General features: G+C 36.5%; 1 protein-coding gene across 1 annotated transcript; it reads right to left on the bottom strand.

Moving 5' to 3' along the window:
• Nucleotides 1-7,539: 7,539 nt before the first annotated feature.
• Nucleotides 7,540-9,717, bottom strand: LOC132554274 (variant surface antigen D-like). Its single transcript, XM_060218581.1, has 2 exons — nucleotides 9,541-9,717; nucleotides 7,540-7,704 (listed from the first exon to the last, which is right to left on the bottom strand). Exons 1-2 carry the CDS (start codon nucleotides 9,715-9,717, stop codon nucleotides 7,540-7,542), a joined length of 342 nt encoding a protein of 113 aa, XP_060074564.1.
• Nucleotides 9,718-12,613: the final 2,896 nt, after the last annotated feature.

Raw genomic sequence — 12,613 nt, 5'->3', positions numbered from 1 at the left:
TCGCCATTGCGATCTCACGTATTACATTTCCTTGTGTGATATGAAGCTGGACGTATTTGACGCTTGTTTGTTCAGTTGTTTTATAGCTTTTTTCATTTGAGAATGTGACATTACTTACTTGGATTGACCAAGGTTTACATGGCGTCTATGAAGCGAAAGACGCTTAATCTTCTTATTCTTTTACTTTTTCTAGAAGACTCCGTGTAAATATTTCTTATGTTCATATTTTCCCTCAGTGTTACTGAAGTTGAGTATCGATTATAATTATGTTGACATGTTTGTATTTTCTAATAAATGACCTGCTGTTGAGCCTTTCCGAAACCGGTGTGTTGATAATCCTCATTTTAGAAATGTTCCATAACTTTGTCTCTGATGATTTAACGTTTTTGCTTCCAATTCTGCTTTTTATCCATGGCTCTGGTAATTTGTTTCTTTATTAATGCATTAGTCATAGATGATACTGGGTGGAGGATATTACAACACAGATCTTAAATATTAAGATGTCAGTAGGTCATATTTAGATGTTAATACTTAAACATCATTAATTTTTCTTAGTGCAATGTTTTCATCTATTGCTACAAATGTATATCTATTAGTTATTTGTGTACACGCTGTAGCCAAGATCTGGATATTGGCTGAAATCTTCCGTAAAAATGCATGCAAAATATATTTAGTAAGGTGGTCCTTCTCCTTGTTATTCACAGTAATAATAACCCCTATCCCACAGTAATAATAACCCCTATTCCACAGTAATAATAACCCCTATTCCACAGTAATAATAACCCCTATTCCACAGTAATAATAACCCCTATTCCAGAGTATATTCAATTTTTTAGTTAACATATTTCCGGAAGATTTTAATACTTTTTCCAAATTTATTTTTGCATCTCTGCATAATCACGTGACCAGATGTCTGGCTTCTATACGTAGTTTTCCTCTGATGTCGCATTTTCATATTTGTTCCGGTTCTGCGACTTTTTTCTTGTCTGGAGTAGCTTTGCAATGCATGCAGGAAATTGTCTTGTATTATTTCCGATAAGTTGTAAATGATCTTTTTTACTGCTCCATCGGTTTCATAATTTGTCCATTAATTTTTGCATTAGTTGAAATCTCTCATTGGTATTTTATGAGCCAAAAAAGAACAGGCTTTTTGTAATATTTCATTTAGAAAGTCTTTTTTATTTCTTCGGTACTTAATAGACGTCTAGATATGTTACCGATAAATGGTTTATCTGTTCCTTTTAGCTTAACACTTTCTTGGAAATCTGAAGATTTGACCTGTGTTTATTACATAAATTTCCTTTTGTAAATAAAACTCCTTCCGTCAGGAATAAATCATAGTCATCCAACTTGAACTCGCATCCTGTTTTGCACCTGAGTTGTATTTGGAAGTATTTCTGTCAAGGATATAGCATCTTGGCATGCATATTCATTTTAAGCAAACTATTGATGCCTGATAATTTTCTTCGTTTTAAGATTATGTTGGGCTTATGTCAAGTACTTAAAAATGTTGGATTTTCTGTTCCATTAAAACTAATTTTCTAATCTGCACATTTTCTTCCTCGCTTGTCATGCTCTCCTTTATATCTTTTTTGTAGCACTGAACGAGCTCGGAAAATATAATATCTTCCAGACCATCATTTTCAGTATTTCGATGTCCTTTGTAAATTATAGATCACATAATGGACAATTACTGGTCTTTCGCTACATACTCTTTGTCTTTCCAGAATTGTTACCAGTCTCGATTAATGTCTGTCTGGGTTCCTCTATTCGGTCGGCTTCCTATCCCTTAAAAACTCATCTTTTGTTGGTATACACTTTACTGTATTGGTATGTTGTGAATTACGATCGCTGTGATATACGTGTAACTCCTTATGTTATTAACGATAAAATAGTGTCGCTAATTTATAACGTCTATGATTTGCCGCCCTCCCCCCTACTCCAAACGAAGGAGTGCAGTATCTTGATTAGATTCTTTGATAAAGAAACGTATAACATTTTTCAAGGATCTTAACGTCCCATTGTGTTTTTATTAAGGCCTTTTTGTCTCTTAGGCGAGTTCCAAGCTACAGTCCAGACTAATCAACTGCTAACCTTAATAACCTGGTTATTTCGCAGTGATAGTAGACAATATCAACGGTATGTGACCTTTCTCATTTTCGTGAAGTCACAAGTCTATGTCCATATATAAATTACAGTTTATCATTGCTATTTATATTTCTATCGTCAGTCACATTCTAACAGTCTGTTGTTGTATTCCCTGGAGTAGAATGCCTGTTTTTGTTTTAGCCACACCGTTATTATTTTCTAAGTAATATCTTAACTTTGCTATCTCCTACTAAGATTGCCCTGAGCACGTACACTCCCTTATATTACGTAGGTATTCTGTCTACAGTTTTAAAGGACATAAGTGTGGAAACAATAAAGAACAATGTTAATGGTATCATAATTCAAACACAAATTTGGTTAAACTAGCGCAAAATATGAACAAAGTAAAGATTAACATGGACATGCCTGACAATAACCACTTCGGCTTTATTTATATTATGCTATATAGGCCCAATACACAAAGGCAAGCAATTTCTTCTCAGTTCTGCTAAAAAAACAGAAACCACATTAGGACCAATAAAGGTTTAACACTACTCACAGCTTCCTAACGATCAGCAAGTTTACCCCTATATTGATTATGCTTCTTTCTGCAAAAACTTCCCTTCATTTGAATAATTTTCTAGTGGAGTTCTTCACGCTCAGCTTAAATAAACGTCACCATTTTAATTGTTAACAAGTCGGTTCCAAATCTCGGGAAAAAACAATTAAAAAAAAACATTTAAAATAGTTCATGAAATGGCGGTATTCATACAGATTCCTCTTCAGCGCATATTCCTGTAAATAACTTAACACTCTGAGTATCAGGATTAATCACAAATATTATTATCATTTTGACATTCTTAACGGCCCTCCAACACATAAAATCCTCCTCCTCGTATGTACTCCTGGCCCTATGTAAACTAATGTGTTTGCAAGTTTCTTACTGCATATTTATCGCCAATATCAATGAGCTACAGGAAAACGGCCATTCATGTCTTCCTATATTTGCTGAAATGTTTTAGTCTCACTCTGGCTCATCACCCAGCTCAATATTCAAATTAATTGAATTTAGAAAAATCTATTGTACTTTTTAACAAAGGTTTAATAACAATATCTTGTAGTTAATATAAGACAAATATTTCATTTGTAAAGGCACTGTTGTAAGAGAGATAATCCAACTATTTTACACACTTCATTCACAGATATTTACATTTGCTCTGGCATCCAGTATAAACACGGTAACATGCACGTGCCATTAGTTACACTAACTTGTGTGATGTAATCGGAATGAATTGAAGGGAGCCCCGAACGGGGAGCCTCTGTTACCACTTTGTCTATAGATAAGGCTTGTCCTATTTTTAGAGGTGAAAATCATAATGGATATGGATTTTCACAAAAGTTTGCAAAGAATTTTTGTATACAACGATGAAAATTAAAAACAAATTTTTACATATGGTTGTGCGTCACGCCTGTCCCGCTTTGTTAGAAATGTATTTCAACCCGATTGCGATACACATTAAGATTCATATCTCCCCATTCCCCTACCCATCAAATAAAACACCAAATCTCCTAGTTGACGACTTCATCCACGAAAATAGCGATAATCGGAATGAGATCTTGAATATTGAATCAACTTTGACATATGAATATCATAGGCAGGAGCGTTGCTTTCCAGAAAATTCACAACATGGTAATTGATTTCATCACGTTTATCGTAAAGTTAGGTGGAAAGCTGTCCATGTTGGTTTCGTCTTAGAAAAGAGATAAATTCAGCTTCACATAAGCACAAAATAGTAAGCCAGGAGCACAGTTATTTTCATAGGTATGCCGTTAGTATGTTTGCACGCACTCCATGACCTTGATCATTAAGCTAAAACAAAATGAAGAAACATTATCACATGGTATGTTTTTCCTTGGTTTATAATTTCACCACTAAACGCCCCGTCATGACACCCCCTTCCACCGACCCATATGACCTTATAAAATTATCCTGTCTCCTTTATTTCAACCAGATCCGTCTCCTTGCCCAGCAAAATGCATTCCATATCCTGTGGCAATCATATTTTGTCAATATCAATCACTGCATGTATCCTTATGTGAAAGAAGCAACTCGTTTACATCGGTTTGTCGTAGTAAAAATTGGTTTGATTTTGTCGAATGAAAATCTACATTCTTTTAAGTTTTAAAAAAGTTCGAAAAGACTATCAAATGTCAAAATATCGCACATCTTCATCGAATTTTATCTTAATTCAGTGGTGAACAAAATTTTAGTATAGTTTTGTAGCAGTGTGTATCATATGAAAATCATTTGATGATGCCCACCAAACTAAAAAGAATTTCCACGGCGATTTTATTCAAAGACGTTATAAATAATAATATTAATAATAATAATAGGCTTTATTTATTTTTGATAACAAAATGAGAAATATGCTCGTCTAACATATGGTCAAGACGATGATATACAATATTTATAAATGATAGATCTGACCAATGAAATTTCAGCGTTTGGCATACACACAGAGAAAAACGACTCCTAATTTATTACTTGTACACCATGAGAAAGGAATTGTTCAGAGATAGAAACTGTAGTGTAACAGAGAATCAGTAATTCTCTAGCAGCTGTAGTTACTGTTTCTATTAACATCATCACACTCAGATATGTGCGAATATGTAATACAACGGGATTTAACAGAAACTAAATGATTTATTGATGGCGAAATAAAGAGTGCGCTGAAGATGCATAGATCGGGTTAATCATACAGATGTAGACTGTTTTACTGTATTAAATAGCTACTGTAAATTATAAACGTATTTGAATTCCATCCAAATAACAGTGACGTTACACAGAGGATCAATACACATAAACAAAACTGGGCTTTTGTACAACACCATGGATACCAAGAGTAATATACGAGTTATAGATACACATAATGTGTACCTAATGCTTCATGTATCAAATTTCCCGAGTCTATATGACCGTAAAATGTTGACTTTTATACCAAATGAACAACGAGAAATTTGCAAAATCTGTGAGCAGTCAATGGTTGATACCATAAGACACTTAACTACCAACTCTACGTCTACTTTATTCCTTCGAAACGCTTTTATAAAAAAAAATAGTTACTGACGTTGATAGAGAACAAGCATATTACCTCCCTTTCGCAGTTACCAGAATTAAGAATCCTCTTTTTATAGAAAAGATTGAGGGTCTATGCTTCAGAAGTGAAGGCTTTATGTCTGATTGTCCGTTTATTCTCATGGTTTTCACTTTCGCCGATACAGTGGACAACACTTATGTTCCTGACTGTGAAACAAGTTTTGAATAACTTTTTGGAATCCTCGTAAATTTGTTTATATTTTCATTACTGAGGAATAAAGGTTGCTATTTCTATTATGGTCATATCATCAACGTTTTCATAAAACCTATTTAGTTGAATAGCTGGTAAAATTTCACATTTCGTAAGCGTTGACGCTATTCGATAATAAGAACGTCAATGTAAAATGTTGAACTGTTGCTTTGATGACACCGATCTTTTATTTGAAGAATTTTAAGAAATCACATGCCATTTTACTGACAAAGTCCGATATGTTGCTTTCACTTTGGTTGTTGAAACAACAATACCAAAATGTGTCACTTATACTGCTAACAACTTTGAAATAAAAGAGAATTTCTCAGGTATCTTAAATATTGAAATAAATCAAATTAGTCCCAAATGTCCCCGAGTCTATAATGGCTCAAAAGTTCCTGTTCGTCTTATGAAATGTCACCACATTATACATTCCGTTTATCGCAAGGAACCTAGTTTACATTAGTAAGAGCACAATGAAAAAAACAAGGAAATACCACTCACAGTAATTCACATCAAATATGTAGAACACTGGGCAGATTGTTAACGATACTTTTTACATAGACTTGTGTTACTTAGAACCAGAACACTTTGAATATACTGAATGATCCCTATTGAAATTTAAACAAACAGAGTTTGCAGTGTTGTGTGTGACATCGTAAACGAAATCATGGAAAACCACGCGTAACAATAATTTGTCTGTTGATATCGTGATGTGTAATGTAAAACTATCAACTGTCGTGGGGATTTATTTTTTATTTCGTAATAACTCTGAATTTACGAATCAATATGTCCGCGAACGGTTAAGATAAGTACAAACATGAGATTTATTGATCAACGAAATATAGTTCCTACGAGATAGTATTTACTTTTGAAAGAAATTAGTCCGAAGAATATATTTAATTTTACAGAAGGCTATTTCAATAACTGAATTATCTGCCAAAGTCCAAGGGAAGGAGATGTCTCCAGATTAAATATAAAGAGAGATAAGGCGACAGCATTAAGATCGTGTAGGTCCGATCTACCTGATTGTAAATATACGAGTGTATCGGGCTTCACGCAGTATGAGAATAATAAATGGACCTTGACACCGGGTCATGATTTGTAAAGAACGGATTCGATCAGATCGGTTAATCCTATTTCCCCCATTACAACATGACATAACATTACAATTACTCAAACGATCAATTTCAACTTCCTTGTTTTTAGTGATACTGCTGTGCAGGAAAGTTTTTACATTAGATTCTCATTTAAGGCAAATCATGAATAAAGTATTTCTTTCAGTTTACAATCAATTGCATCATGCTATGTTACAAAAGTCGTATTCCAGCAACATCTGAGCTACCCAGCAACATCTGAGCTACCAGTAAAATCTGAGCTACCAACCAGCATCTGAGTTACCAGCAACATCTAAGCTACCCAGTAACATCTGAGCTATACCCAGCAACACCTCAGCTACCCAGCAACATCTGAGTTACCCAGTAACATCCCAGCTACCAGCAACATCTGAGCTATACCCAGTAAGATCTGAGCTATCAGCAACATCCGAGCTACCCAGTAACATCTGAGTTACCCAGCAACATCTGAGCTACCTTGTATCATCTGAGCTACCAGCAACATCTGAGCTACCAAGCAACATCTGTGCTACCAGCATCATCTGAGCTACCAGTAACATCTGATCTAACAGCAATATATTGGCTACCCACTAATATCTGAGCTACCAGCAACATCTGAGCTACCCAGTAACATCTGAGCTACCCAGCAACATCTGAGCTACTCAGTAACATCCGAGCTACCAGCAACATCTGAACTAACATCTGAACATCTGAGCTAACAGCAATATCTTAGCTAACATCTGAGCTACCAGCAACATCTGAGCTACCAGAGCTACCCCAGCAACATCTGAGCTACCAGCAACATCTGAGCTACCCAGTAACATCTGAGCAGCAACATCTGAGCTACCAGCAACATCTGAGTTACCAGCAACATCTGAGCTACCAGCAACATCTGCAACATCTGATCTACTACCAGTAACAACTACCAGCAACATCTGAGCTACCAGCAACATCTGAAGCAACATCTGAACATACCAGCAACATCTGTTCTACTCAGTAACATCCGAGCTACCAGCAACATCTGAGCTACCAGTAACATCTGAGCTACTAGTAACATCTGAGCTACTAGTAACATCTGAGCTACCAGCAACATCTGAGCTACCAGTAACATCTGAGTTACCCAGCAACATCTCAGCTACCCAGTAACATCCGAACTACCAGCAAAATCTGAGCCAACAGTAACATCTGAGCTACCAGCAACATCTGAACTACCAGTAACATCTGAGTTACCCAGCAACATCTGAGCTACCTTGTATCATCTGAACTACCAGCAACATCTGAGCTACCCGGTAACATCCGAGCTACCAGAAACATCTGAGCTACCATCAACATCTGAGCTACCCAGCAACATCTGTGCTACCAGCAACATCTGAGCTACCAGCAACATCTGATCTAACAGCAATATCTTGGCTACCCACTAACATCTGAGCTACCCAGCAACATCTGAGCTACTTTGTAACATCTGAGCTACCCAGCAACATCTGAGCTACTCAGTAACATCCGAGCTACCAGCAACATCTGAACTACCCAGCAACATCGGAGCTTCCAGCAACATCTGAGCTAACAGCAATATCTTAGCTACCCACTAACATCTGAGCTACCAGCAACATCTCAGCTACCCAGTAACATCCGAGCTACCAGCAACATCTGTTCTACTCAGTAACATCCGAGCTACCAGCAACATCTGAGCTAACAGCAACATCTGAGCTACCAGTAACATCTGAGTTACCCAGCAACATCTGAGCTACCCAGTAACAGCTGAGCTACCCAGCAACATCTGAGCTACCCAGTAACATCTGAACCACCCTGTAACACCAAAATGGCCTGATAACACGAAGCATATAAACATTTTATCTGTGTACTCTAATTCTTCCCGCACTTATCTTATTTCTTATGTTATCTAGCAGGCGAGAGATAAAAACATGAAAAAAGCAACGTAAAAAACCTACTAAAATACAGACAGGAAGGTCTTCTGTGCCAATTTTTTTTTTTTTTTTTTTCGGTCTGCATGAATGTCTAGCAGGTTTAACACTCGATATCTAACTACCCACTTATATTTTCCTTGTTACGTGTTATGATATGAAAAATTATGTCTTTAATGTAATACTGTCACGCATATTCATGACTTCACAAAACGAGACAATGGCCTCGTCAGTTTTAGAAAATGTTTATCTTTTTACAAACACAGTGACTGAAAACTGAGTTTAGACTGTTTGTGCTGAAGATTAACATCTTCTAAAGTATCTCCTTCCGAACGACCTTGTCAGTCCTTCAATGTCGCTTCTAGATACATTGATGATGTATTGTTTTAGCGAATATTTTATTGACAAATTCATCGTACTGAGGTAATGTAAAATATACATTAATCGCTTCTATCTCTATCTTTTACTGCAGCGAAACCAACAACTACCACTCTCCATAAACTTTTATGACAAGCCTGATAATGGTTTCGAAGTTCCTATTTTGAATTTTCCATTTCTAGATAGTAATATTTCGATTTCTTCAACCTATGTTGTTTATATGTCGTAGTTAAACCGATATCCGATATTCACAGACATGATCCTTGGCCTTAAGATGTCAACATTTACAACCCATGACTTCGGTTACTTCAAGTCGATAAAGATTATGGGGAACCATTATGGTTGTCAACATTATCTCATTGGTACAATATATGTCATTTTTTGTGCGATATGATATGAAATGTGTTCAATGTTTTCAGTGTGCCTGGTGGTTTCGTTGTTAACCTTATTTTCATTTAAGCTTTAATCAGAGGAGAAGTGTGCTTACATTTTATAATCTTATTCATTAATTTATTTTCAATGTTTTACCCTCGTTTCTTTTTTTGAGATTTTTGTTTTTTGGTGGACAATTTTATTTTCTTCTTAATCTTTCACCTCGCCCAGAACCATACACTTCAGTATCACTTAACTTTGTTTTGGGGTTTTATCGCTCTGCTTTTTTAACCAGGGTCATTTGGGAACGGAGTCTACCTGAACGACCTGATTACTACACCGCGGAACATCTGAGTTACCAGCAACTTCTGAGCTACCAGCAACATCTGAGTTACCAGCAACATCTGAGCTACCAGCAACATCTGAGCTACCAGCAACATCTGAGTTACCAGCAACATCTGAGCTACCCAGTAACATCTGAGCTACCAGCAACATCTGAGCTACCCAGTAACATCTGAGTTACCAGCAACATCTGAGCTACCAGCAACATCTGAGTTACCAGCAACATCTGAGCTACCCAGTAACATCTGAGCTACCAGCAACATCTGAGCTACCCAGTAACAACTGAGCTACCAGCAACATCTGAGCTACCCAGTAACAACTGAGCTACCAGCAACATCTGAGCTACCCAGTAACATCTTAGTTACCAGCAACATCTGAGCTACCAAGTAACATCTGAACTACCCAGTAACATCTGAGCTACCCAGTGACCTCTGAGCTACCCAGTAACACCTGAGCTACCCAGTAACATCTGACCTACCCAGTAACATCTGGGCTACCCAGTAACATCTGAGCCGGTTGACATATAGGACCCGTGAGAAGGTTTATAAGGATTTCTGTGTACTTTAACTTGTAACCAGGAAACATTTACAGACAGCATTGTATTGGTCATCTGCCATTCATCATGATTATAATGATATATATATCACGGATATAGATCTGTAGGCGTTAAAACAAGGTCGCCTTCACGTGTGGTAATATCGATTTGATTCTCTCTACCTGAACGACCTGATTACTACACCACGGAACATCTGAGTTACCAGCAACTTCTGAGCTACCAGCAACATCTGAGTTACCAGCAACATCTGAGCTACCAGCAACATCTGAGTTACCAGCAACATCTGAGCTACCCAGTAACAACTGAGCTACCAGCAACATCTGAGTTACCAGCAACATATGAGCTACCCAGTAACATCTGAGCTACCAGCAACATCTGAGCTACCAGCAACATCTGAGCTACCCAGTAACAACTGAGCTACCAGCAACATCTGAGCTACCCAGTAACAACTGAGCTACCAGCAACATCTGAGTTACCAGCAACATCTGAGCTACCCAGTAACATCTGAGCTACCAGCAACATCTGAGCTACCCAGTAACATCTGAGTTACCAGCAACATCTGAGCTACCAGCAACATCTGAGTTACCAGCAACATCTGAGCTACCCAGTAACATCTGAGCTACCAGCAACATCTGAGCTACCCAGTAACAACTGAGCTACCAGCAACATCTGAGCTACCCAGTAACAACTGAGCTACCAGCAACATCTGAGCTACCCAGTAACATCTTAGTTACCAGCAACATCTGAGCTACCAAGTAACATCTGAACTACCCAGTAACATCTGAGCTACCCAGTGACCTCTGAGCTACCCAGTAACACCTGAGCTACCCAGTAACATCTGACCTACCCAGTAACATCTGGGCTACCCAGTAACATCTGAGCCGGTTGACATATAGGACCCGTGAGAAGGTTTATAAGGATTTCTGTGTACTTTAACTTGTAACCAGGAAACATTTACAGACAGCATTGTATTGGTCATCTGCCATTCATCATGATTATAATGATATATATATCACGGATATAGATCTGTAGGCGTTAAAACAAGGTCGCCTTCACGTGTGGTAATATCGATTTGATTCTCTCTAACAAAGGCTTCTTTTAGGTAGTGATGGTGAGAAAAGTGACCTAAAGATAATGAGATCGACATAATACAACATCGATTCTTAACAAATGTCGTCAAATTGTGTAAAGGTGATATGGCGACCCATCAGTATCATCTCACTGAATGCCATAACAAAATATTAAAGTATAAGGTGACTATCTGTCATAACCCGGTAATTCCTTGTTCCGAAAGTAAAATATCACTGTATTTACTAATAGGTAAATGCTACCACAAATGTCACATTATACCAACAACAGGCGAACAAAGCCTTACTATCATTTAAGGTTTACAAATGTACACATTCGGATAATATCACAAATGTACACATTCGGATAATATTACAAATGTACACATTCGGATAATATCGTTGCGTGTACACATTAGGACCACTGTACACATTCGGATAATATCACACAATGTACACATTCGATAATAATTCAAATGTACACATTCGGATAATATCAAATGTACACATTCAGGTAGAGATTCGAATAATATTACAAATGTACACATTCGGATAATACACATTCAAATGTACACATTCGGAAAATATTACAAATGTACACATTCGGATAATATCACAAATGTACACATTCGGATAATTCGTACACATTTAATATACAAATGTACACATTCGATAATATCACAAATGTACACATATTACAAATGTACACATTCGGATAATATTACAAATGTACACATTCGGATAATATCTCAAATGTACACATTCGATAATATTACAAATGTACACATTCGGATAATATTACAAATGTACACATTCGGATAATATATGTACACATTCGGAAATATACACATTCGGATAATATCATAAATGTACAAATGTACACATTCGGATAATATAATATTACAAATGTACACATTCGGATAATATTACAAATGTACACATTCGGATAATATTACAAATGTACACATTCGGATAATATCATGTACAATGTACACATTACACATTCGGATAATATCACAAATGTACACATTCGGATAATATTACAAATGTACACATTCGGATAATATTACAAATGTACACATTCGGATAATATCACAAATGTACAAATGTACACATTAGTACACATTCGATAATATTACAAATGTACACATTCGGATAATATTACAAATGTACACATTCGGATAATATTACAAATGGATAATATTACAAATGTACACATTCGGATAATATTACAAATGTACACATTCGGATAATATCACAAATTGTACACATTCGGATAATATCTCAAATGTACATATTAGGATAATATTACAAATGTAAACTTTCGGATAATATTACAAATGTACGCATTCGGATAATATCACAAATGTACACATTCGTATAACATCACAAATGTACACATTCGGATAATATCATCATGTACACA

This window comes from Ylistrum balloti, unplaced genomic scaffold (genome assembly GCF_031769215.1).
Source record: "Ylistrum balloti isolate Yb309-2 unplaced genomic scaffold, AGI_CSIRO_Ybal_v1 Utg370388, whole genome shotgun sequence".
Taxonomy (NCBI): domain Eukaryota; kingdom Metazoa; phylum Mollusca; class Bivalvia; order Pectinida; family Pectinidae; genus Ylistrum; species Ylistrum balloti.
Note: the sequence above shows the minus strand (reverse complement) of the source record. Positions and strands in the feature narration are given on the sequence as shown.